General features: G+C 46.4%; 1 protein-coding gene and 1 long non-coding RNA gene across 5 annotated transcripts; one reads left to right on the top strand and one right to left on the bottom strand.

Moving 5' to 3' along the window:
* Window positions 1-316: 316 nt before the first annotated feature.
* On the top strand, window positions 317-23,553 carry LOC125986788 (growth factor receptor-bound protein 10-like). 4 transcript variants are annotated; one of them, XM_049750663.2, is made up of 17 exons: window positions 317-554; window positions 2,984-3,091; window positions 5,247-5,340; window positions 6,963-7,188; window positions 7,360-7,483; window positions 13,159-13,315; window positions 14,894-15,009; window positions 15,845-15,919; window positions 16,237-16,374; window positions 16,816-16,926; window positions 17,637-17,735; window positions 17,820-17,897; window positions 18,579-18,695; window positions 18,772-18,838; window positions 18,908-18,995; window positions 19,088-19,181; window positions 19,831-23,553. In XM_049750663.2, exons 2-17 carry the CDS (start codon window positions 3,041-3,043, stop codon window positions 19,975-19,977), a joined length of 1,782 nt encoding a protein of 593 aa, XP_049606620.1. In that variant the 5' UTR covers window positions 317-554; window positions 2,984-3,040; the 3' UTR covers window positions 19,978-23,553. The 4 variants fall into 4 exon arrangements, with proteins under 4 accessions (XP_049606620.1, XP_068505035.1, XP_049606623.1 ...); XM_068648934.1 differs by lacking the exons at window positions 317-554; window positions 5,247-5,340; XM_049750666.2 differs by lacking the exons at window positions 317-554; window positions 2,984-3,091; window positions 5,247-5,340; window positions 6,963-7,188; window positions 7,360-7,483 and adding an exon at window positions 9,764-11,791.
* Window positions 5,793-6,966, bottom strand: LOC125986789 (uncharacterized). The gene is made up of 2 exons (XR_007487777.2): window positions 6,502-6,966; window positions 5,793-6,148 (listed from the first exon to the last, which is right to left on the bottom strand). It is a non-coding gene; the product is annotated as an uncharacterized lncRNA (long non-coding RNA).
* Window positions 23,554-24,251: the final 698 nt, after the last annotated feature.

Below are 24,251 nucleotides of genomic sequence, written 5' to 3' on the forward strand. Positions count from 1 at the left end.
ATATTACGTCATAGATCGAAGGCTAAACACGCGTGTGCGGAACAAAAAACATTGCTGCAAGAGATGATTGCGCAATCGTGTGGATGATTCAATATTTAACATAGTAAACGGAACAAATGGTTAAACAAAACTATTTGTATGAATGAACTTTTAAAGTGTGGCATCATTTTCAGTGTTAGTTTCTAACTGGATTTTAAATTTATATTCAAAACTGCATTTTTAAATCTTGCAATTGTGGGACCAAAGAGTTGAACTCCCAGCTGGTGGTGAGGTCAGTGCGCGTGCCCGAATTTAGGAAGGCGTGAGCGCGCGCGTTCACGCGTCCAAGGAGGAGAGCGCCTCTGGGTTGGTGGTGGGTAGGGCAGGAGGGAGGAAAGCGCACAAGGTGAAGAGTTTGTTTTCTCGGGTGGGTAGGAGGAAGAAGAAGAAGAAGAAGAAGGAAGAGGGGGCAAAACCGTGTGGAGATCCATAGGAGGACATTCGAGACTCGCCGGCTCCTTCGACGCTCCTCCCCGGACACCGTTGCAACGTCTTCCCGACGCTTTTTCTCAACCGTAAGAACTTAGCAACTTTAGCTTTGAACTCTTTGAAGGTGCATTTTAAAAGTAAACAGGGGTTGAAATGTTGCACGTTAGCAAGCGAGACGTTAGCCGCGTGTGACACGAATGACGTGCTTGTGTTTAAAGTGACATGGAGAATTGCATAATGGAGAAACGTGTTGTTTACATTCGTCTTTAGCTGCAATGAAATGTGCACAAGCTAGCGCGCTTGAAAGAGAATGCATTGGAAGATTGAAAAACTTGATAAACAGTAGAAATTAAGTTCTTTGCGTCACGTTTTTGTGCATTTTTTGTGTAATTGATGGATATACGGCACGTTGGAAGCTTGCAGGGCACAATAATTGTCTGTCATTAAGCTGCTGTCAAAAATAGCTGCACAGCCAAAGTAAATGTATGTACTCGGTCATTCTGTATTAAATATGCACTTTTTTTTAACACAAAGCTAATTTTCTTTTGCATGAATGACAACAGGTTATTTTGAACATTTGCATCATATTTATAAATAGTATCTTTGGGTGCACCAATTAAGGTTGTTTTGAAATTCTGGTTACATAGGTTATGGCTAAACGCATTTTATTTCAGGAAATGACATTCTAATATTTTTATTCAATTTGAGTATTCGCACATCGTTAATTATCAACATTATTTGTGATGTAACAGTTCATTTGCTTTGCGACCTCACTTGAACTCGATTCAGTGAGTCAGGTCAGAATTAAGGGATGCCCCGTTCAGAAGTTCAAAACACACAATAACGTCTTTTTATGAGAATGCAAAGTCTAATCTCAGCACAATAGTCACATAACCAAGTTCCCCCCCTTGCATTACGGTATGTTGAAGATCAGGTGACATTAAGGCTTAAGACTAGGCTTGTCCACTTATAACTCGTGAGCTGTGCAGGTGCAGGCGGATGTCACAACTTGTTGTAACTAAGAGACCAATGCCAAACATTTTAATCGTTCATAATTTCCAAGAATTGTTCAGCTCAGCTCGGTAGGCGATGATGCAATGAGTTTACATGTGAATCAACTTGTCAGTACTGTAAATATCTCGAAATGGAACGATTCCGTTCACGATACACTCGCACCCTTTTAAATCCAATTTTTCGATTCGAATCATTTTGACTCGACTTGATCCGGGAGCCACACGTGTGGCATTATTAAGTGCCCTCACGACCCAGTTAATTCTCAGGCTCTCCCCCGTTCGACCCAGTAAAGCTGAATTAGTCCCATTCTCTGCACAAGGAACCACAAATGTCAGCAAATGTCAAGCACTTTGAGCTTTGGCTTCACTTTCAAAGCCTATTAGCAGTGCGGCTTGCCCTTTTGGCCAGCCGCTTGATTGGTGTCAACAGACTCATAAGCCTTTGCTGCAACATGTGAGATATACAGTGGCGCCTTAAAGGTTGAATACAATCCCTCTAGAGATGCTTGGTCAGTCGGAGTTTGCTCAATTTTCAATTTCAAATACCAGAAATAAAAAGAACAATTAAGTGGTGCCAAGCAAGTGAGAGGAGCTAGTGAGAGTTGAGTGTGGAGCAATCTGTATGTTTGCTCGCAAAGATTTGTTTGCTGGAGAAGTATCCCTTTCACAACTTGGGCTTTCTTGAATTCACAGAAAATCTTGTTCATGAGGTGCTTTGCCTTTCAAATGTGCCAGTTTTCCATTCAAGTTGGACGCCAGATCGGACGTGTGGGAGTGAACCGCAACGGCCTTTATAGAGACATCAACATGAACGAATTAGAAAAAAAAAAAAATCTCCAGCATGCAGATGTCATTTTAATAAGTGATAAATTCACTAGTCTGAGGACACTAAGTGCGTGTGTGTATCAGCTTTCCAAACACAACCTCTCACGTACTTGTAACTTGCCCCCTGCTTACTCACAACAGATAATGCTACGTGGTGCAGTTAAAATAGCACACTCCCATTTCAAGTTCCCTTTGACCCCTCCCCTCTTTCTGCGGACCCCTCCCTTCCCCCCTTTGCCTTGCCATGCAATCTGCAGGTGGTGAGTGGTCATGTGTTGCTATGGAAGAGGGTGGGTCGAGAGGTGATGGAGAGTTTTGGGGGGGGTTCTTATTTAGTCTTAAGCCCCCAGGCATTGTTTAGGAACTGACTTGTGTGTGCGTCGCGCACAATGGCCGTGTTTACTTTGGATTTGGTGTGCACATGTTCATCCATGCATGCGCCTTTACTCGCACATGCCGACTTTTGTTTTCTCTTTGGGAACGAGCGGGGTGTTGGGTTCGGTTCCCGTCGTCTTTCTTCAAGCATATGCCAAACACACACAGAATTCTGCTCAGTGTTAAAACATAAATCCCTCACCTGGAGGTGTTTTTTTTTCCCCTTACAATATTGGATCACTTTTTATTTTTAAATCTGCTTTTTTTTTTGCTTTCAATTGAATATTCTGCTTTCTGGGCAGGGTGCTGTCCAGACCAGTTGGTGCCATTCCCGTGCGAGGGGCCGCTGAACCAACACAATGGCCTTAGCGGGAGGCCCTGACTACTTCCTGTGTCACTCAAACTATCAGGTGAGTGCATCAAGAGTTCAATGTAGAATTTCCGGGTCCGTCGATTTATCCTTCGCCGCAATAGTTGCGAGAGTCTTCTTACTTAGCAATCAACGTCCAATTCCTGCAGAATGAGTCTTTTGTTTCTCGACTGTAGGATTTTCTCCACTTCAACCACCAGTAATGCAAAGAATTTCTCTAAGGAGCACGGCGAGAATCTATAAATAGAGGGCACAACAACAATAACAAGCTTGCAGCTTTGCTACGCCACGGGCCCGAAAGCTGTCGGTTTTGTAAGAGGTGGCTGAGCCTCTCACTATTTTTTTTTTTTTTTTTTTTCTCCTCCTTTGGTAAATGGAAGGTCACTACTAACAGCTGAGCCTATTTGAGGGGTCATTAAATGACATTGGTTGGTGTTAGCTTCCAGGAAAGTTCCAGTTCTGCACCAGTAAGACTGCAGTGAATAGTCAATTGACTCCCCGTCGAGAGCAACATTCCTCTAGCTTGCATCTAGTGGAGGAAAAAAAAAAAAAAAACACTTAGTCTGAAGGAGAGAAGTGGGTCGTAGCATTGCTATGTGTGCGTTTTATGTAGAGGCTGACATGACACAGCATGGCACACATTCATTCCACCCCACCGAGTCTCTGTGTAGGCTGTGTATTGATAAGACTCCATTTTTTTTTTTTTATTCCTTGCATAACACAAAAAAAAAAATGACTGCAGGCATGTTTTGGTAGTCTGGGCCGCATTCCAGGTGTGTCTTCTTCAAGTCTGTCATAACAGTGAGAAGTTTGGATGGAGGCAGTGGAAGCGTCAATCAACTGCCGTCTTCGCGTGCAAACGCGCTCGTAAACGTGCGTGCAAAACCGCAGCCCGAGTTATATACCCCCGAACGGGGTCCGAAGAAACAAAGAAGGAACCAACGTCGCCTCGCTCAAAAAAAGTCTCCCCGAGCGCCGACAACGTCCGACATGTGTGATCTGTCTCAGAGCTCGGACTACAATTCCTTCTTTCTTCCCCTTACTCTGAGGTCAGAGGTTAGCGGCTGTGCGCGTTGGTCGCCCGGGCAACACTTTGCGCTCAGCCTTGTGGTTATGCTCTCAAGTAAGTACAGCAGTTGGTTGGCTGAGAGGAAGTAGAACAAGTTTTATTTGCTTCGTGAACAAGCTAGAAACTTAAAATAAAAACCAAATCATTCTTCCTCATTGAAATGTATTGAAATCCCATTAATTTGTTCCAGCCCCACCTTAAAACTGTTGCTTTTTAATGAAAAAAAAATAGAATAATTGCAGAGTTTGCATATAAATAAAGCAGTTTTACGACATGTAATTAAGTTAGACGAGCTAAGTTTGTCGACGTGTAACTTTAAAGTGCTATCCTAGATTTGATGCTCCGCCTCGACAAAATGGCTTCCACGCCGTACGTGCACACTCGCACGGTTATACATTGGATGCATTTCAAATTCGGAGGTCCTGATCTGGCTCTGAAAGAGTTTGCTGAAGCCTGCCGACATGCCGCATCCAACAGACAGCCTAGTCAAGTTGCCTTCCTTGGAAAGCTTTTGGCTGCTACTTCTCGGAGCTATAAATCGTACTTTGGGCTTTTATAGATGTTTTCGAAGCATCCCGCATGCATGCTTGCGCGCGCGCGCTCTCGCGGCGGGCCATCTGGCCACGAGCAATTCCAGGGAACAATTTTTCATTTTCCACGAAAAGTCGAGATGTGTTTTCTTTTGTTGTTGTTTTGGCTTTCTTGTCTCGCGTTACTCGGCAGCTTTCGTGGCCTGGCTGCGTCGAATTACCCACCGCGTGAGGAACTTGACTATGAGTGATGCTTAAAGTGTGCTCGAAGAGCGATTGATCTCCCCGGAGTAAGCGTCATACGTGTCGGGGTGTGTGACAGGCAGACGGAGAGAAAAAAGGTCAAAGGGGTCGCAAAGTCACAGCGCTACAGGGGTCAAAGTATCGCCCTTGTGTCACTCGCTGTTCCTCGAGAGCAGAGCAGAGGCGTGAACCCGTCCATTGTCTGGGCGCTGTGAAAATAACCCGCCGCCTTTTCGCTTCACTTAAATATCTGACATCCGACACCACCGCGTGGCCTTTTGTGACACGCTCGCTTCAAAAAACATCTTTTCTCTTTTTTTTTTTCTCTTCTGCCTGTTTTGTTTATTTGGCAGGAGGGCATGGACCGCGGTTCCTCTCGCAGGCCCGAGGAGCTGATTGTTCCAGGCTTTCAGCGCTCGGCCCATCCAAACTTGCCACATCACCATGGTAACTCTCCTGTCCTGTCTACGACCAAAATTTGAAGTACATGATGATGGATGACACATTCCTCTTTCCTTTTTCCATTTCCTGCATGTTAAATAGTTTTGCCAAACCTCCTTCGTTTCCAACTTGGACATTGTCATCCTTCTTCATTGCAAGCTCTGCTGTCCAGATGTAGAGCTTTTCGACAAATATTAAATTTATATCTCTCTTGCCCTTGCTCCCCCTCCCCCCCCGTTACTGATAACCTCTTGAACACATTACACGCATAGTAAAAGTTGCTTTCCCGCGCCGTTCTCAGAAATCCATTCAGTCATCGTGGAAATGCCTGGAAACCGAGGAGACGTTGTAAATCGTACACCCCGCGACCTCTTCGTCTTCTTCCCTCGAGTTCGCCGGTGTGTGCTCGTCATGCTTGCGCGAGTGTGTTGTAAACATAGCCCACAGAGACAGCGCCGTGACTCGGCGAGAGTGTTTATTTAGGCCTGTAGGTCAAATCAGGGGACATAGTGGAGGAAGTAGGCAAGAGGTCAGGGCGGTAATAATCCAATATAATCCCATATTTAAAACAAAAAGGAATGAAACGTTTTTGTTTAAAGAAGCATGAATCAGGTTAATGAAGGTAGCCGAGGTCAAAGTTCATACCGGTGCTTTTTTATTTTAATTTTGTTACCTCGTTGCCCATCAATGATTGCAGGTTGGTTCTGCCAAGGACAGAGAGCACTCATTCACTGTATCCTGGGATCTGACTGGAATGTCCTGGCTGCTCTTGCACAGGAGCTTTTGTAGCCAGATGCCGGACAGACTGTCGTTCCTAAACATCCAAGGAAAAAAAAAGGAGAGAAAAATGTTGTATGTTCCCTGGCCCAAGCCAAAAAGTGTCATATTGGTCAATATGTCATCCATCTTTTTAAGAAACAGTTTCAAAATTTCACAGCTAGCTTCCAAACAGTTCAGGTATTCTCATATGTAAAAAAAAAAAATTAAAAGGGCTTCCGTCGACATTGTGAGCGAACTCGTCTTGCGTATAAAGTTGTCAGCAGGGGGATAATAACATCCATCCTCGAGCGTTACGTAAGAGCCATCGCTTGCTGTCCTCATCAGCCCTTCACCTCCTAACCCATGTCCCTCTCTTGAACATCACATGACCTTGTGTCCTCTACTTACCCTCCGTGTTCGTCATGCATACTTCTTTGTGATCCGCGCTGAGCTGACGCCCCGCTGTTCTAAGTACAGAGCCGCTTTTTTTTTTGCCCCTCACCCTCTCCCCTCACGTTCCAGGCTGCAGATGTTGTACGTTTTTGAGTCTCATGTATAATTACATGCACATCAGCAGCGCATACTGGACACCGTGTCCTCGGCTGCCCCTGCGAGCGAGTGTGTTGGTGTTCTACTTTGTTGTTACGCTCAGTCTGCTGAGCGTTGCTGTACTTTTTTTTTTTTTCCGCCAGTAGGCATGCCAGGAATTCTGTGCGGTGTTGGTTTGGGACACCCATCGGTCAAAAGGATCTCGGACATTGAATTTCTTTCTTTTTTTTGGTCCTGCTAAAATGACCTCTCAGGTTTTTGCGGTTCTGGTTTTTAAAGTTCAGCTCCCACTGTCATTCACACTCGCTATTTTCTCACAGACGACGACGTGGATCTGGAGAAGCTTGTCAACGAGATGAACATGGAGAGCGTTTACTCGACGACGGCCGACACGGCTCTCATTCTCAACAACGGCCACCTGCCCCACCACATTATGCACGTTCCGTTCGTTAGGCACGGCCCCGCCGTCCGTCGACACACGCCCCCCTCCGCACCCGCCAGGGAGAGGCTGCGGTACTCTCAGCCGATGCACATCCAGGCCGTCAGGTAGAACGCTTCCTCGTACGGCTTCCACGATTGCATTACAATTTGTTGGAGTTTCAGGATTGTAGAAGGTCACGCGAGCGTTCCGTGACCTTGCGTTTTCTCGCTCAGCCGTTTCACAAGTCAGCTAAGACGGCGACCCGAGCGTAAACGTGCGCGTGTCTCCCCCTGCAGGTGCCTGCGCGAGGAGCAGAATCTGCGCCCTGCTTCACTCCCTGCAATTCCCAATCCTTTCCCCGAGCTCTGCAGTCCGACCGGCTCGCCGATTCTCAGCCCCGTCGAGGCCTCTGACCAACACGTAGGTGCTCACAAGCCACTTGAAAATGTTTTTTTTTTTTCCCCTCCCTTGTTATTATTTGAACTGTACGGCAGTCATGGGAGTGGATGTGTCTTTGAGATCAGCTGACTGGCCTGTTTTGTTCGGGTCGGAGCAGCTCGTGTTGACTTTGCATGCTCCCAGCCTTCCCTCCAACCATAGGTTACCCCAGGTTATCTTACACAATGTGTCTTTTTGCAAGTACAGTGGAAGTAGTATATTATCAAACACACACACACACACACACACATGCACGACAGGCATGTTTTGCTGTGGAAGGAGGTGAGCAATGTCTCCAGGATGCAGACTTCCGTAGCAAAGGCTGGGAATGTCTGCAGGTTGCCTCTGTCTGAACTTTGCGAATCCTTCTGCCCGCTCCGGCAAGACAGGCGTCCATTTCCGGTTCACACGCTTTCAAGATGGCTCTTGGCGTCATTGTGTGAGTGTGTGAAAGCATGCCTGTGTGTCATAGCCTTGCCCTTCCTTCCCCCGACAGAGCCTCCTGTCCTTGGAATTTTCCATCCTTTTCAGGATGCCCTCCCTGAATAATGAAAATTATTCCGAATGCTCTCTCTTGCTCCACACACTCCTGTACCGAGAGGTTTCGTCGTGTTCCCAGGTTGCATTATACACGCATTCATTCGATTTCCTTGACATCATCTCACAAGATGTGCAGTCAGCGAGCAAGCTTGCACTTTGCACAAAGGGCCTGTTGTGTCTTCATTTTGTTCAGCTCAGCTCATTCTGTCTTGTGGGCCCAAATGTTAATGCATTCACTCATATTATCTTTTATTTAAATTATTTCTTATTTATTTATTTTATTATCTATTTTATATTATTATTTATTTTATATTAGTATTTATTTTATATTATTTATTTGGTTTTTAATATTTTTTTTACACAATTTACTTGGCTCTCTTCACCCATCGCTGTAACCATCATGTGTTCCGATCATAGTCAATACACACCCATTGGCGCCCCTGCTGGCTGAGGTGGGTTCCGATCGTCGAGTCCATCTTACGCAACGGCGCAGATGACAATCTCAGACTTTGGTCCTCAGACATAGTTGCGTTTTGTATTTGCATCGGCATGGTTTTTTTTTTTTTTATCACAGGATCTCTCTCACGGTTGCCCCCTCCAGCTGTTCTGCTGGAATCTGAACATTCTTCACTAATCTTCAGTCTTTCTCACTGGGATAAGCAGCTCATATTATCAGCTTAAGTTATTACACTATAAGTATAGCCCGGTATATGCGTGACATGACAGCTTTATGGTCGACATCGTTGCTAATAATATAAATGGATTTGTCCTCGGGGTATTAGGAGCGGCCCACCATGAACGACATAACGTGACAACTTCTGCGGCTTTTGCAGATACGCTCCAGGGAAAAAGTCCTCCTCAACCTGAACCATGTCTGAACGTTACACTGTAAATATCACTTTTTTTTTTGTAGCTGCCGCACGGTAATCCGATCAGTCACCGTCGGGAAGAATTGGTCAACTTGAGCGTCAGGTTGCGTGCAGGCTGTGACTAATTCATGCTTTTTATTCGGGAGCACGGACATTGCATTACGAGCGGAGAAAAGCCTCACCACTGGGAAAACTATTTGGGAAGTTGCTCCAATAGAATCGGATTGGCTTCAAATATTTTTTTGTAGCATTACTGTCCCCCCCCCCCCCCCCCCCCCCCCCCCTGACACCACATCGGATTTGAAGATCTTTTGTCCGGCAGGAAATTAGATCTTCCTTAACGCTATTGTTGCACGAGTGAATAGGAGGATTTATTTGTGTAGCAAACTCAAAAGCCAAATTGTGAAAAAAAAAAAATTAGAACAAATCCAATCTTCTGATTTCTCATCCCGTCACGATGTCAGAATTGATTGCGACAATGCATCTTAGCGCTGAGTCATTGCGGTGAGGACTTCTTCTTCCCTTTGCTTTTGTCTGCGGTCAGCTGATGTTCCCCCCCCCCCCCCCCCCCCTGCACGCAAAGGTCTGCTGACCCGTTGCAATCAGATCAGGTGCACGAGTGTGCGTGCTTGCCCTGCGTGGTGTGCGTGCGATGATTGCAGAGAGAGCCTGTTCTACCGCATAAGCTCATAATGACATAGATGTGCAAGCCCAGCTCTATTGTTAGGGAGATACAACGTCACGGTCGGTTCGAAGGCGGATAAAATTGGATCGTCGGTTGAACCGCGTGAATCGGTAGAAGTGACGCCGGTTACACAGCCGTCTATCGCGATGTTCGACTTTTTTTTTTTTTTTAATTGAGTGGCAGGTCGCTGCGAGGTGAGACACTCGGGCTTTGTGTCGGCCCTCTGGCGAGATGAAATTGAGTTTGGCCCTGTCTGCAGAGCTAATCAACTCAGTCTGCCTTGACATGAAAGATGCCGGGGCGGCGGCGGCGGACACTTCTCCAACGACGACTGTTTTCAAACCAGTTCAAACCGTCCTGCTCCAAAATCCTCCGCATTTTTTAGCTATAAGGATCGTCTTTTTTCCTCCGTGCGCTGTAATTGAATATCTCCAAAGAATTTGCCTCGCCGATTCTTTTCCAGCCCGCGATTGTCAGCGTTCGAATTTAAGAAATAAACCTCGGGGCAGCGACTAATGGTCGGTCAGCTGACTATCTTGCTCGAATGCCATCATAGATGCGCTTTTGTCGATTTTCTATTGCCACGCAGAGAGGAGAGAATCCATCATTGTGCTCTTATGTTACATAAAAAGATTGCATCTGCAGATAAAGGCCCTCGCCCCCTCCTCCTCCTCCTCCTCCTCCTCCCTCGGCTGCAACTGAATTGAGATTTCTTTTACAAGCTGTACTTTTCATTGTCACCATGGAATGATTATATATGTGTGTGTGTTGTGTGTGTTTGCAAATAGCCTGATAGGTTTAGGGGCCCCTAAACCTTTTTGGTCAAGCAGTCCTGACCCGAGTCCAGATTATTCAGTTTGACCGCTGACCCCTGGACATACTGTTATGTGTGTTCTTTTGTTTCCATGCATGCAGGTGTCTGTCCGTGACCCTCCAATATCCTCCGAGCACACTTTGTGTGTGTGCATGTGTGTGTTTATTGAGGAGGAGGTCAATAACATTGCTCACCCTCCTCTGTTCGAGCGGTGCAGGGGAGGGTGGGGGTCGAGGAGTCTTTATTTCGTCTTGTAAAGTTTTTACCTTTTGCAACTATTTCAAGTTTCGTAAAGGTCACGGCTGTTTGCGTTCGCTCCATATTCATCCTCTCATGATCCGCCCTCCCACACATCAGCTCAGATGGGTGCAAACCTGATGCAAGAGGCTGTAGTAAGACCCCCCCCCCAAAAAAAAAGCCATCTTGGTTTACATTTGCTCTTCCTGGTTTGGCTCTCACTTCTCATGCACACCGTATTAGGGGCCAGCTGTGTTGGCCCGCACGCTACACATGAGCCTGATTATGACTCAGTATTGCATTACTGACATTCCACCATTGCTCTCTGTTCTGTACTCTCGCTCAGCCCCCCCAACCCCCAACTCGCCGCCTCGAGTCGAGCTGGGCAGATTTGCTGAGCAACCGCCTCCCCTTCTCCCGCTCCCTTGACCCCCCTCTCGGCCTTGATCCATATTGCCCCGAAATCAACCGCCTCGAAGCTCCAGCGTTACACATGTTTCTCCACCGCTAACCTCCACAGCGTAATATTTCACACACAGCTGTTGAGGGGAAAGAGGATATGAGGCAGGGGAGGGGATGGAAATTAAAACCTGGCAGCCAGAGTGTGAGGGATGCGTGTGTACAGTGATTGGCTTTGTACTTGAGTCCATTAAGCCTCATGTGTGTGTGTTTGGGAATGAGGTCATCGTTGAAAGGAGCTGACAGTGGAGAAAAGGGCACGAAGAAAGAATATCGGGGTGCACGACAGGTAGCGGCTGACCGAAAAAAAAATGCCACACTGGGTTAATCCAGCGCGAGGAGGAGGAAGGGGGAGAGAAGTGGGCGGGGGGAGAGGTGTACCGGTGGATGTAGCGGGTTGGCGGTAGCGCTTCGGATCACTCGGCGTCACTATCCAAGCCTCAGTTAGCCGCGGCCGAGTCGCTCTCTCCTCTGTGGCGTCCTCCCTCCTCTTTCTCCCCGCTTGCCTCCTTCGCTCTTACCTCGCTTGTGTTCTCCTTGCCAGTCAGCCCCTCCCTCCCTCTTCCTGACTCCCCCCCCACCTCCTCCCTCGCTCTCTCTCTCTCTCTCTCTGTGTCACTGGAGAGCGTCTCAGTGTGAAAATGCCATCCTGCTCTCCAGACTGTTGCCTCTTTCAGGCTGTGGAGGTAAGAGACTTGCATTTATTGTGTTTTATTCTTTTTCGGGAAATGTGCGAGTGCATCTTTAATAGTGTGTGTGTGTGCGCGGTTGGCAAAGTGCAGCCATGGAGACCCCCGCTGCTTTTTGTTTGCCCCTCTTGTGTCGAAAAGTTTTCTCAAACAAAAGTCACACGTCATGAAATCACTTTTTTATTGGGGGGGGTGGGAGGAGAAGAGGGAGGGAGTCTTAGGGCTTCGGAAGGGGCAGGGAGCACTGTGATGTTTTTTTTTTTTTTCTTCTCCTCCCTCGCTCGTGTTAGGAGGCTCTCTTAGCGTCGCCGTGATGGTGCTTCTGGTGTTTTGTGCCGTTTTGGGCGCCCGAACGGCGGTGCCATTGTTCGCCATGATCTCGCCAGTGGTCCGTTAACGCTTTTTCTTCTTTTTTTTTTTTTCCGCCGCTCGTCTCATGTCATTTTCAACAGTTGCTCCCGCTCGCTTTGTGTGCAGTGCGGGGCAGCAGAGTTTGCGAGCACAACGCCTGCTCTAGGCGCAGGATGTGAACTACGTAGGTGTGCGAGCATGCACGCACACACAGACAACACACACAACCACGCAAACATGTAACGCCTTCTCTTTGACCTAATGTGCGTCGCCGCTGTGGTTTTTTCAAGCACTTTCACGCGCTCATATTTATTGCATGCGTTCGTGTCGGGCGCTGCATGCGAGAGCGAGTTTTTTTTTTGTGAGAACGTGCAGATGGAGCGGTGTGAAGCAGCTGCTCCGTGGTTATCTGCGGAGCAAAGGCGCTCTCCGGCAAAAATTACAGCCAGTTTAAATGTCGCTTTGGCCGCTTGGTTGATATGGTTCAAAATGGCGCAACAATGGGCGGCGCTTTGGCTTTGAACTGTGCCCGCTCGCTGCTCCCGGTGGTGGCATTTTTTAAGGGCATAATCAAAATGTCCTCCAACTGTGAATATTTTCTACTTTTTCCCTCTCGGTGTCGGCGCGGCAGAAAAGACGTCACTGCGCGATGTGCGCAAGCAAGTTTACATGCTTATCCGGGGATGTGCGTGTGAGAGAGTTTGGTTGAGCCGTGGACAAAAGGGCTGAACCCAGCGTGCAGGCGCCAGTTTCCGGGACTTTGCTGCGTTTTTTTTTTTTTTTTTTTTATAAGAAACTCTCCTGTTAGAAAGGAAACTGGACTTTAAGAGTGGACTTGCCAAACACATGGCGATGAAGGTAAATGGATGTTCCGAATCCGATCGGTTTTTTGTTTTTTTTTATAGTCGAATTTTTCTGAAATGCGGCTTAGGCCGCGTCGCACCGTCCCACTGTCACGAGACGTCTTCCAGCCTGTGACAAACATAACCCTCGGCCCATGTGTGGTTTTTCAGATAGTGAAGGTGTGGAGCGAGGATGGGGCTGGCAAAGTGGTGGAGATCCCGGCGGACATGACGGCCAGAGACGTGTGCCAGCTCCTGGTCTACAAGAGCCACTGTGTGGACGACAACGCCTGGACGCTGGTGGAGCACCACCCCATCCTTGGCCTTGGTAAGTGCTATTACGCCATTTTTTTTCAAGAATTCTCCTTTACAGGTCTTTGTGGATTAAACATTGGATTTATTATTATCATTTAAAACAATTAACTCGTCGGATAATGGGCCCGGATGAAATGCTTGCAGCATTTTATTTCGCAACCCTAGGAAAGACTCATTATGCGTCGCGGCCCTAATTTTATGTTATTACAATGTTCATCATAGATGTAATGCATACATAAAACTCCTCCCATAATGATATCAGAAGGCCTTCATGTTACGATGGCCGGTGTGTGTCTGCGTGGGTGGGGATGTTCCCGTTTGTGCTCTCAGTGTGTGTGTTCACTTGAGCATGGCACAAGTGTTTGTATGCGCTCTATACGTGGTGGCACTAGCAGGATTAAGCATTTTGCTGCTCCCCAAAACACACGCTGCTTCCTTCCCCCGATAATAACACCAAAAAAAGGAGATAACAAAAAGAACATTGACTTGCACAGCGTATTCTTTCGGAGCATTACTTCGACCCCCCCCCTCCCCCCTCCCGGATCCCGTCTTTGTCTACCATGAGGCTTTCCCACTACCCCAGACTTGTATTTTTAGAGTCAAAGGATGGCTTTGTGCATTGCTGCTTCATCTGCGTTGCTGGAAAAAAAAAGTGCACTGGAGAGATGGAATGTGAGGTGAGCCGACGAAGGGAGGGAAGGAAAAAAGGGAGCAACGGAGAGAAAAAAAGAAGGAACGGGGTGGGGGGGGGTGCATGCAGAGAGGCCTGGACTAAAGCGTCATACCAGAGTCGCGGGGAACCAATCGTGGATCTCTGTCGGACGAGCCCCTAGCACGGCTGGCCAATCGCTTTGCACTTAACCCTCCATAGGAAATTCCCCCGCTTGCTCACACACCCCGCACAACGGAGGTCAAACATTTCCACCCATGCGTCGCTGCCACATTCATTTTTAGCATGCAGTCGTTTGTCTTTGTGTGTGTGTGTGATAATGAGACATACTGCGGGGAGGACGAATTATGACTCAAGCCTGCGTGTGTCCATAGAACATCCTGTCACTATCCATTTCTTAGATCATGTACTTTTCCTCATTAACACACACACACACATATATATGCACGACTGATCACGTTAGGCCCGCGTGAGCTCTTAAATGCGCGTTCGCTCGTCTGCGGGCTTGGTGCACTTTGCTTATGGCTCCTCTGCTCTCGGCAATCAGCCTAAATAGATGACATCATCTTCCTGCAATGCCCACACTGCCAAAGCCTCCCCCCCCCCTTCCCCCGCTCGCCATCGCTTGCCACTTCTTTCCCTCCCCTCCACCTTCGCTTTCCTCCCTCGCCGCCTCACAGTGCCTCTTTTCTTCTTGCTGCTGTTACTCGCTTGGTTAAACTCTTCCGATCTTATTTCGTCATTGTGGGAAGCGGAGATTTTATGAGCATTGCATGTTTTAATGTTAGGGGGGGGTTTAAAAAAAAAAAAAGTTTGAATGAGCCAGAGCTGATCCACCTCTCGGTCATAAATGATACAAGATTTTGAATGCACAATGCAAAAATAACACTGACTCACACTGTCTGTCCGTCCGTCTGTCAGAGAGATGCCTGGAGGACCACGAACTGGTGGTTCAGGTTCAAGCTTCCATGAGCAGCGACAGCAAATTCCTCTTCAGGAAGAACTATGCCAAATATGAATTCTTCAGGAACCCCCTGGTGAGTCTCTCGCATCCCCATGTTGACCTTTCTGTGACTGCCTCGCTTCAGCACGCAGCTCTGCACACACGCACGCACCACGCACACACTTCACCATGGTGATTCCGGTTGGAGCGTTTGATCATTGCCGTTCTTTGTGGCGAATTAAAATGATGAAACTCGGGATGTCCAAGCAGCTCACCAAAGTCACTTCCTGTATCATAATAAGGTGAATTGTGTCAAGTCCATCGGTGTCAAATTCATGACGCGGGGGCCACATCCGGCCTGCCACATCAATTTGCGTGGCTCAGTCTTGCTAAATTTGTTTTTTCAATCAAATTGCTTATTTTGCATTTTTTTTTTTTTTGCCGTATATTTTTAAGCTTTCATTTTGCGGCACTTTACAATTTAGTCCATCCTGGTACGTCACCTCTGTGCTGATGTGGACTCAGCATGGGGGCCCGGCTCTTGGTGACGCTCCAGCTTTTTCGGTGACATTATTGCCGTGGTGATTTAGGTGACCTCAGCTCTGTGGTAATGAGCGCACTAAAACACCCGAGTGCTGGCCGCAGCCTGTCAATCACACTAAGAGTGGCGCTGCTGGCTAAAGGGGATTACATCAGCGGGTGAGATCATACTGCATCTACTCTCAGGCTCAAGTGCCTCCCCCCCCACCCCACCTCTCTCCGTCTCAATTTCTTTATCTGCCTCTCTCACCCTGACCACTCGTCTCTGAGACCTTGTGCTCGTCACACACACAACAATAGAGAGACATGGGGAAGTGTGACCCCCTTATAGCTTGTGCGTACTCAAAGCGGTTTTCAATGCAACTCTCTTTCTCTCTCTTTCCATGCAGAACTTTTTTCCAGAGCAGATGGTGGCTTGGTGTCAGGATTCTGATGGCACAATCCCTCAATCACAGCTCTTACAGGTAAGGAGGGATGACTCAGTGCACACAGAGTGCTGCACGCACGTGCAAGTGAATCGTTATCTACCCCCCCTCCCCCCCTGCTTTAATCAGAGAGCCCCAAATCCTGTCCTTGAAACCAGAAAGGAAAAAAAAATGTCTCCTCTCCTCCTGAAGGCTGGGACAAGGACATCTGTTGTCTAAAAATATGCATGAACATTCACGCAGAGTCATTGCAATCTGCTAATTACATTTGCCTGCTGGTGCTACAGCAACGCATTGAGGAATATTGAAAATGTCATCTTTGTGATGATTGTTGTTATTCCGCGGTTTGCTCACAGAACTTCCTGAATCCAAGCAGCTGTCCGGAGATTCAGGGCTATCTGTACGTGAAGGAACCCGGACGCAAGTCCTGGAAGAAGCTCTACATGTTCATGCGACGCTCAGGCCTCTATTTCTCCACTAAAGGATCATCCAAGGTCATTCATATTTAAAATCGTGAATAATGTCATGAAAGCTCACGCGAAGGAGATCTGTCGGCCAGCGCTCCGTTTTGATTGACACGATAATCGTGGATAATTGTATCCCATCGGAATGCATCGTCTTCCACCACTCCCAGGTTTAATTTGAAGCATGATTCACATTTACTGGCATGGTCAAAGAGTGGTTAGCGCGGCTGGCTCACAGCAGGAAGATCCCTGGTTAGAAAGGTCAGTTTCCAGTAAGTTCCCTTGACCAAGGTGCTGACACAGGACCGGGATTCCGTCCCTAGGCGTGACACGTTTGCTGTCCCATAGATCCTCAGATTTCGAGATTTCTCGCTTTCATTTTGCATTCCAGGGATAGGAATTATATATTTGTGTTGGTCAGTCATAACTTTGGAGAATAATATTGGATATTGTAACATTTGGTCTAAACAGGAACCCCGACACCTGCAGCTCTTGTCCGACCTGGACGACAGCAACATCTTCACCATTTTTACCGGCAGAAAACTATACAATGCCCCGACCGACTACCAGTTCTCCATCAAGGTAACGCAACAACATACACAAATGAAACTTGGGATTGTCACTCGGTATGTAACAGATGTACCTGTGTCACCTTTGGAAGTATTATGTCGGGAGGTCAAAGGACAGAGGGGTTAAACCCACCCAGCAGGGGTTCAAACACACACACAGCGCTGTGTCCCCCCTCAATCCAAGAGTTATCTGCGGTGGGTCACCTGCTGATCTGGGATAAGCCCAATGGGATAAGCCAGGATGGTACAGAGACTCGCCCCCCCCTCGCCACCCCGAGCTCACTTACACACACGCGCACACGCACGCGAGAGCCGACCGTCGTGTCAGATGCTGTCAGCGGGGGTGACAGTGCAGAATTGGGTTAGGGATTTGACTTGACGGGTGGTGGCTGTATTATTGCTATGGTAACGTGAATTAATTCATCGCGAGGGGCTGGCAGGATCCTCATCGCTTCTGGAGGGGAGAAAAAAAAAGGGCTTGTGTGCTATAGGAGTGTAACGCCGTATTGTGCACGTACAATAAACGCTCAAGGGTGTAACCGAATCTCTTTCGCTCCCCCTGTGAACTCTCGAGTTGACCACCGACGCCTGAAAAGAGTGCTCATTATTTGCAAAAAAAAAAAAAAAAACACTATAAATTGCACCTTTTGGTTTTTTTTTTTTTGCATTTTTCTGAATAATGCATGAATGAATCTTGATGTCATCGTTTTTTTTCTCTTCCAGCCCAGTAAAACGAGGGGGGACTGTAAGGAGCTGAAAATGTTGTGCGCTGAAGATGAGCAGAGCAGGACCTGCTGGATGACCGCCTTCAGACTTCTAAAGGTCACCCAATGGACTTTTAGAAGGCTTCACTAAGCCCGATATATTTTTTTAAATAATATTTATTTCTCTGTCTTGTCTTTATAGTATGGCCTTGTCCTGTATAAGAGCTACAGCGTCCCGCAACAGAGGAAGACGAACCTCTCGCATTTCTCCACGCCTGTGGTGAGGATCTGCTGTGTGACATCATCCCCTTTACTGGCATGCTAATGCTAATGCTAATTCCCCACTCAGCCAGTCCATACTGAGCCATTAATTGGCTGATGAATTGCAGAGCTGTTCACTTCACTTCACATGCCTCGCTCTAACTGGACTGTGACTGTGTTAGTCTTGGTTAGGCTAATTGCGCCTTAGCACGGTGAGAACCCGACTCACTCAACAGTGCGGCAGTAATAAGTTGCCAAATCAAAAGCCGATTTGCTGTAAAGAGTCTCTAATTTGATTATGGAGCCTTTCTGCAAAATAGCACCAGATTGAAAATCTGCATTAGATTAGACAGATATTGATTTGACTTGCACACAGACGACTCGTTGTTCCCCAAAGTTGTGTGCGTGACAGGAAGTTTGTGTCTTTTCAAATTGAAAGTTGTTGCCCTTGATTAAAATGATTCCCGCAGCAAAGCCAGTAAGCCAAGGGGGCCGTTTGTGATTTGGGAGTGGACTGAAGTGGGTCTCTGTGCAGACAGGATTTGTCATGCCCCAGTGAGTGTGTCTGGCTTGTTAGACCTCTGACCTTTGTCCCGCCCCTCCCCCCTCTGGCTTCACTCCCCCACCACCTTCCGTCACCCTCCGCCGACCCTTACCACCGCTCCCACCCTACCCTTTTCCTCAACCCGTCCCCTCACAGCGAAGCGTGTCAGAGAACTCCCTGGTGGCGATGGACTTTTCGGGACGAACCGGCCGCGTCATCGACAACCCCGTGGAGGCCCAGAGCGCCGCCCTAGAGGAGGGGCAGACATGGAGGGTAAGGCAAAGGAAAAGGAATGAAATAATCCCGGTTCAGCCCAGTTATTTTTCCACACTCTGCTCTTTCTATGTAGAAACGGAGTCAGCGTATGAATGTCCTGGGCAGCCCGTCGCCCCTGCACCCGTCCTCTCTGAGCACAGGTGCACGCCGACGTCAAGCGTGTCGTCGCGGATTATTACGGCGGGCTAATGTGCGTGCGTGTTTTCCAGTCATCCACAGGACGCAGGTTTGGTTTCACGGTCGCATCATGAGAGAAGAAGCCCACAAAATGATCATACAACAAGGCCAAGTGGACGGGTATGATTGATTGCGGCGTTTACAGTTCACACAGTCAACACAAGCATGTCGTTTATTCTCCAAAACATTTCTAATTCTCTCTTGTCCTTTAGGTTATTCCTCTTGCGGGATAGTCAAAGTAACCCCAAGGCCTTTGTGCTCACCATGTGCCACCACCAGAAGATCAAGCACTTCCAAATATTGCCGGTCAGTGAAATACGTAAATTTAAGAAGTTGGACATTTGCATATTTATTATAAAGGTGGATTCAAAAGTAAATCAAGTTGCTATCGTCAGTTTGAAGAAAAAAAAAAAGTGTTTTAACTGGCAAGCGCGTTTCATTTTTTGGTAAATGCTCCTAAATGGACATAGTCGTGTTGCGTAATGTGGAAAAAGCACTAGCCGGCCAAAAAGCCAGCCAATGGAGCGCCGTTAGCTTTGATTAGAGCAAGCATTTCCTTTTGGCTTGCTCTCGCTAATCTTATGCAATCGCACAACATTCATTTCCATCCAGGGCTTGCGTTCATTTTTCTATGAAAGATAAGAGTGTTGGACCACTGTGTACAAATCTTCTCTGACATATCCCAAAGATTCTTATGGGATTAAGCTCTGGACTGGACTCTTCTTATACTCTGCCCATTGCTTTGGAACATGGTCCATCTGGCCTCATTAGATCACAGGATCTTTTTTTTTTCTTTCCATTGCTCCAGAGCACAATGTTATGCTCCTTAGCAAATTGAAGCCTTATTTTTGCACCAATTGAAAACCAAAAACAGCCATTTCGAACTGCTTTTGTGACTTTTCCCAAAATGTTAACGTCTAACTCCTCCCTCCTTCTGCCATTTTGTGGCGTGAAGTGCGAAGAAGACAGTCAGGTGTTCTTCAGCCTGGACGACGGCGCCACCAAGTTCACCGACCTGATCCACCTGGTGGAGTTCTATCAGCTCAACAGAGGAGTGCTGCCCTGCAAGCTCAAACACCCGTGCACCGCCGTGGCCTTGTGACACTCCTCCACACCCCTTTCAATTTTTTTGTTTGCACACCTCCTTAACCCCCCCTCCCCCCCACCTCCTCCTCCTCCAATCACCCCCACCGAATCCCACCTATCCACTCTGGTGAGTCGAGTCTGGGTGAAGAAGTGAGCCGAGCTTTTTCTCCGCCTTATTGCTTTTTTGGAGGCTTGAAAGGGGCGCAGAATGTTGCGAATTGTGGACTCTTGCATTGTTGCCACGGAGACCGGAACATTTGTGACGATGCACGGAAGCTCGTGAACTATGGCTCTCCTTCCTTCCCCTTAAACCCCAACCCCACCCTATTTCCCCCAGGCCTGATAAGCTGTGGCGCAGGAAGCGCCACCCTACTTCTTCTTCATTGATCATCAGGGATGGAGGGGAATCCCTCCGGGTCTCCAGCAAACTTTGGATCCAGGAGGTTTTCTCAACCTGTGCAGTCCAGTCTGGATAAGCTGACACCATGACACCGCCCACTCCACCAAAAGACACCCCTCCTTCACCCCCCCCCACTCCCACCTTAACCCACCCCATGTGTGTGGCTCTACTGCTGTGTCCAGGATCAAGTCAAGCGTGAGGAGAAGGATCTAAAACAAGCAGAGGCTTATCAGAAAGGACAAAGGAATGTTTATCAGGAAGGCCGTGACGAGCCTCTCTTTTAGACTTGATTACTTGATGTCATTTTAATGCTGTTTTATTACTGTCGATTCAATGCAGAACTAGTTTGCACTCGTGAGCGAGGGGAGGGGGGGGGCTACCAATCAATCATCATCATCCTCTTTCAATTGGGAGAAACATGCATGTCGATCTCCATCTAAGTTGATGGGATAAAAAAAAAAAAATGGGGGGAGGCGAAGAGAGTCACGGCGGATGATGTAGTGCCGTTCCGGAAGGTTTGGGAAGATCTCGTAGCATCGCGGCCACACTACTGTTGTCATGTAAAGAATGTGAAAGGAAGTGCAACTAGGACGAGGAGGAGGAATGTCCGAATTCCGCCGAGATCATTTGAAATGAAAAGGGTTATTAGTTGGCTTTGTGAATGTCATTTTGCTTTTATTTCCCCACCCCCTCGAGTCTGTTCTCAGCTCGCTCGCTTGCACATTATCAATGATCCTGAGGTGAGAGTAAATGCTCGGAGACATCTACTAACGCCTCCCGCCCTGCTCAGAAGAGACAAATCAAAGAAAAGCACTCCCATGATTTCTTTTTTTTTTTCAATGCGTGGAAATGAACAAAAAAGACTTGAAGTGTGAAACTCAGCTGACTGCGCATCAAACACACAATCAAATGAGCTTTACCTGCCTTAAGTGAAAAACAATGAGCCTTGTACATACACAATTGAAACACATATATGAAGATGCACACACACACACACACACAGCGATGATTAACAAACATTTTGGGGGAAAATACATGCCACTTATATGCTAATTTATGGAGACCAGCTACAAGCCTGGCATACAAAGTCCACCTAAAATGCTCATATTTTTTATTTAATCTATACACAAATCATTAGGTTTTTTTTTTCCTTGGGCTTGCTGCTGCGTACATTTCACTGTGCTAAGCTTGCTGTCGGCTAAAACATGCTCATTCAAAAATTTCTCAAAAGCCACCCCCCCTCTCTAATAAAAGATAAAATATGAATAGGAAAAACTACACTTAGTTGACTTCTCGTGTTTCTCATAGAAAGATATTGCAAAAATCATTTCCCCAGCTCTTTACTAACCACCACCTCCCCCCCCTTCTAAAATCCATCTTGTACCAGAGTAGGGTTAGCACAAGGCGCGGCGCCGTGTCACTTTGCCCCCACGTGACCAGCCGGGGTGGACTCTCTCCAGGGATTGGATAATGCTTGAACCCCCCTCCCCCGTCAGACCCTTGCCCTTTGCCCTCTCGCTCCCACCTGTGTCCAGCCTGTAAGCTATGAGCCTGTGGCGAATGAATGCGTGTGTGTGTGTGCGAGTGTGTGAGTATGGCTCGACTGTTATTGTTAACTGCTGGTCATCCAACTTGCCTTGTAGACACAGTACCAGAAGGTCAGGAAAGTGAAGTGATGCCTTAGATTCACATATTATTAGAAGAGGTGGGAGTTGAACCACATCACTAGACACCAGTAGGCACTTTTTTTTTTCCACCCCCACCACCCCGCCCACCACCTTTTTTTGTTTTCATATGAAATCACTGTGTCCAACATGAACCAGCCGTCTAGTGCATCCTTGATTTCCGAATGAATGAGTATGTGAAGACGATGGTGGGGATCGAACACTGTACCTTAGGTCACAGATCACTATGTATGGCCGTTATGCTTTGCCCATAACGCCGTGTAAAATGAAGAATGCTATTTTGTCCTTAATTCATTTGTTGATGATGTGTACGTTGTGTATTTTGCTTATCAGTTTTATCTTATCACAAAATACTACACTATATACAGTATTAAATTAAACATGCTCGAAATTTTATTTTAAGACATCAAACTGGATTTTTTTTTTTTTTTGCCATGTGTCCAACTTTACTAGTATTTGGGTCACACTGAGAAAGGAAATAAATAGTAAAAAGGCCTATGATGAAAACAATTAGAACCTTAAGTGGAAAAAAGACTTTAGAGGACTTTAGAGTTGCCAACATTTTCAAGTTAAAATGACGCAAACACGAGATGGGGAAACATTTTTAAAGAAATAAATTGAAAAAGTCTTAATTTCAGGGAAAAAAAAGTCAGAACATTTCCAAATAAGAGCCACAAATTTTCAAGAAATAATATAATGAGAAAAAGAAAACTAGGACAAGGACCAACATATTTTCTACCAAAAAATATTGCAAATAGTGGGCGCTAAACAGTCACAAATTTTCATTGAAAAAACTAATGAGAATGAAATTGCAACCAAAAAATCATAAATTGTTTCAGTGAGTGAAGGATATTTCGGGTAGCAATGTGACGGTAATATAACAAATTTCAAAATTTTTCTTTTATTAGATTGACTTGTAATTCAAATTTTGTTCTTCTTTGAGTGGCCCCGATACTCGTATTTGATGCTGTTTGTTTAATGTCATGTTCAGTGGACACTTCTCTGAAAATGTTACATTGGATGTCACCGATTGTTTTTTTTTTTTTCCAGCGAATATTGTTTGTTAAATCACCTTTTCATGGATGTGTATTCTTTGGGGCTTTTGACATTTTGGCAGTCGGTGCAATGTTTCAGAGTAGCTCAAAGCAGTCGGCGTTGTGGTGCCTCCATTTTCTGATACAATCCATCCACTTGTTCTTGATTTTCTACCTAGTTATCATCAAGCCAAACAAGTCCAACAGTGATTTCATAAGCTCAGTCATCATAAGCTCAAATCAACATGTCAGGGAAAGGAAAATGGGGAAGAAGACAAAAAGTACACACCTGAATTGTGTTTCATGTTCTCTTTTTTTTTTTTTCGTGCTTTTGCTTCATATTCTGTAAGTGTCTACACAGCTCCTGGATCTACATTGTATCCTGTTCAGGTATTTTTTTGTACAAATAAGGGACTGATATATTCTCTGTTTATTGGAAATTAGAATAAAATATGACGTTGCTATAAACCAAATGGGCCGAGTCTACTGAGCAATCATTTATCATCTGACTGTTTACTCTGATGTGCAATCTCTAAATATGCTGGTGGGACAAAAGCAGCAATAAATGAACTCCCACCAAATCTTTCCTCACACTCTCCTTTTATTTTGAATTTGTCATGTGGGTGCAACAAAAGAAAATAGGTGGTGAGTTCAATCCTCAAGCATGATGATCATGTCCAAGAGTCCTTCAGCAAGACAGTTTTTCTCACAGTAAGGCTTGGCAGCACCATTCATGACAGCATCAGTTTACTTTTCCTGTGTCTTCTTATGGTATTTTTATCAAATATAGCAAATTTGACCAGGTTCCCCCTTCCCCAAGCAAAGTTGCAAGGAGGGTACTAATACTAACATGTTCAATGGCTACAAGATGAAAAATAGATTCATGAGCTGCACCGCCGCACTGTGGCAGTTGTAGGTACTACATAATCACCCAATTCGCATACAAGTAAATTTCCTTGTTTCTTTTTGTCGTTGGATATTAGGTTTGGAAGCAGATATTAAAATTAGAAAAACAACTGGAGGACACACTAAAAATAATGAATTGCGTCAACGTTGGCTGAGGGTGGGGGGGGGATTTAAATCCCCCTAGGTGGGCCACTTATAATAAATACAAGTATTGTATGTCTCAGCCATGTTGCCTTCAAGGGGCGAGGAACTGAGAGCACTCTGA

Source organism: Syngnathus scovelli, chromosome 19, assembly GCF_024217435.2.
Source record: "Syngnathus scovelli strain Florida chromosome 19, RoL_Ssco_1.2, whole genome shotgun sequence".
NCBI classification, from domain to species: Eukaryota; Metazoa; Chordata; class Actinopteri; order Syngnathiformes; family Syngnathidae; genus Syngnathus; species Syngnathus scovelli.

Excerpts from the sequence above, each read along its gene's own strand:
- LOC125986788 (XM_049750663.2), top strand. The coding sequence starts at position 3,041 with ATGGCCTTAGCGGGAGGCCCTGACTACTTCCTGTGTCACTCAAACTAT. Across the intron at positions 5,341-6,962 it reads AAACTTGCCACATCACCATG|ACGACGACGTGGATCTGGAG; the intron begins GTAACTCTCCTG and ends ATTTTCTCACAG. Across the intron at positions 7,484-13,158 it reads TCGAGGCCTCTGACCAACAC|ATAGTGAAGGTGTGGAGCGA; the intron begins GTAGGTGCTCAC and ends GTGGTTTTTCAG.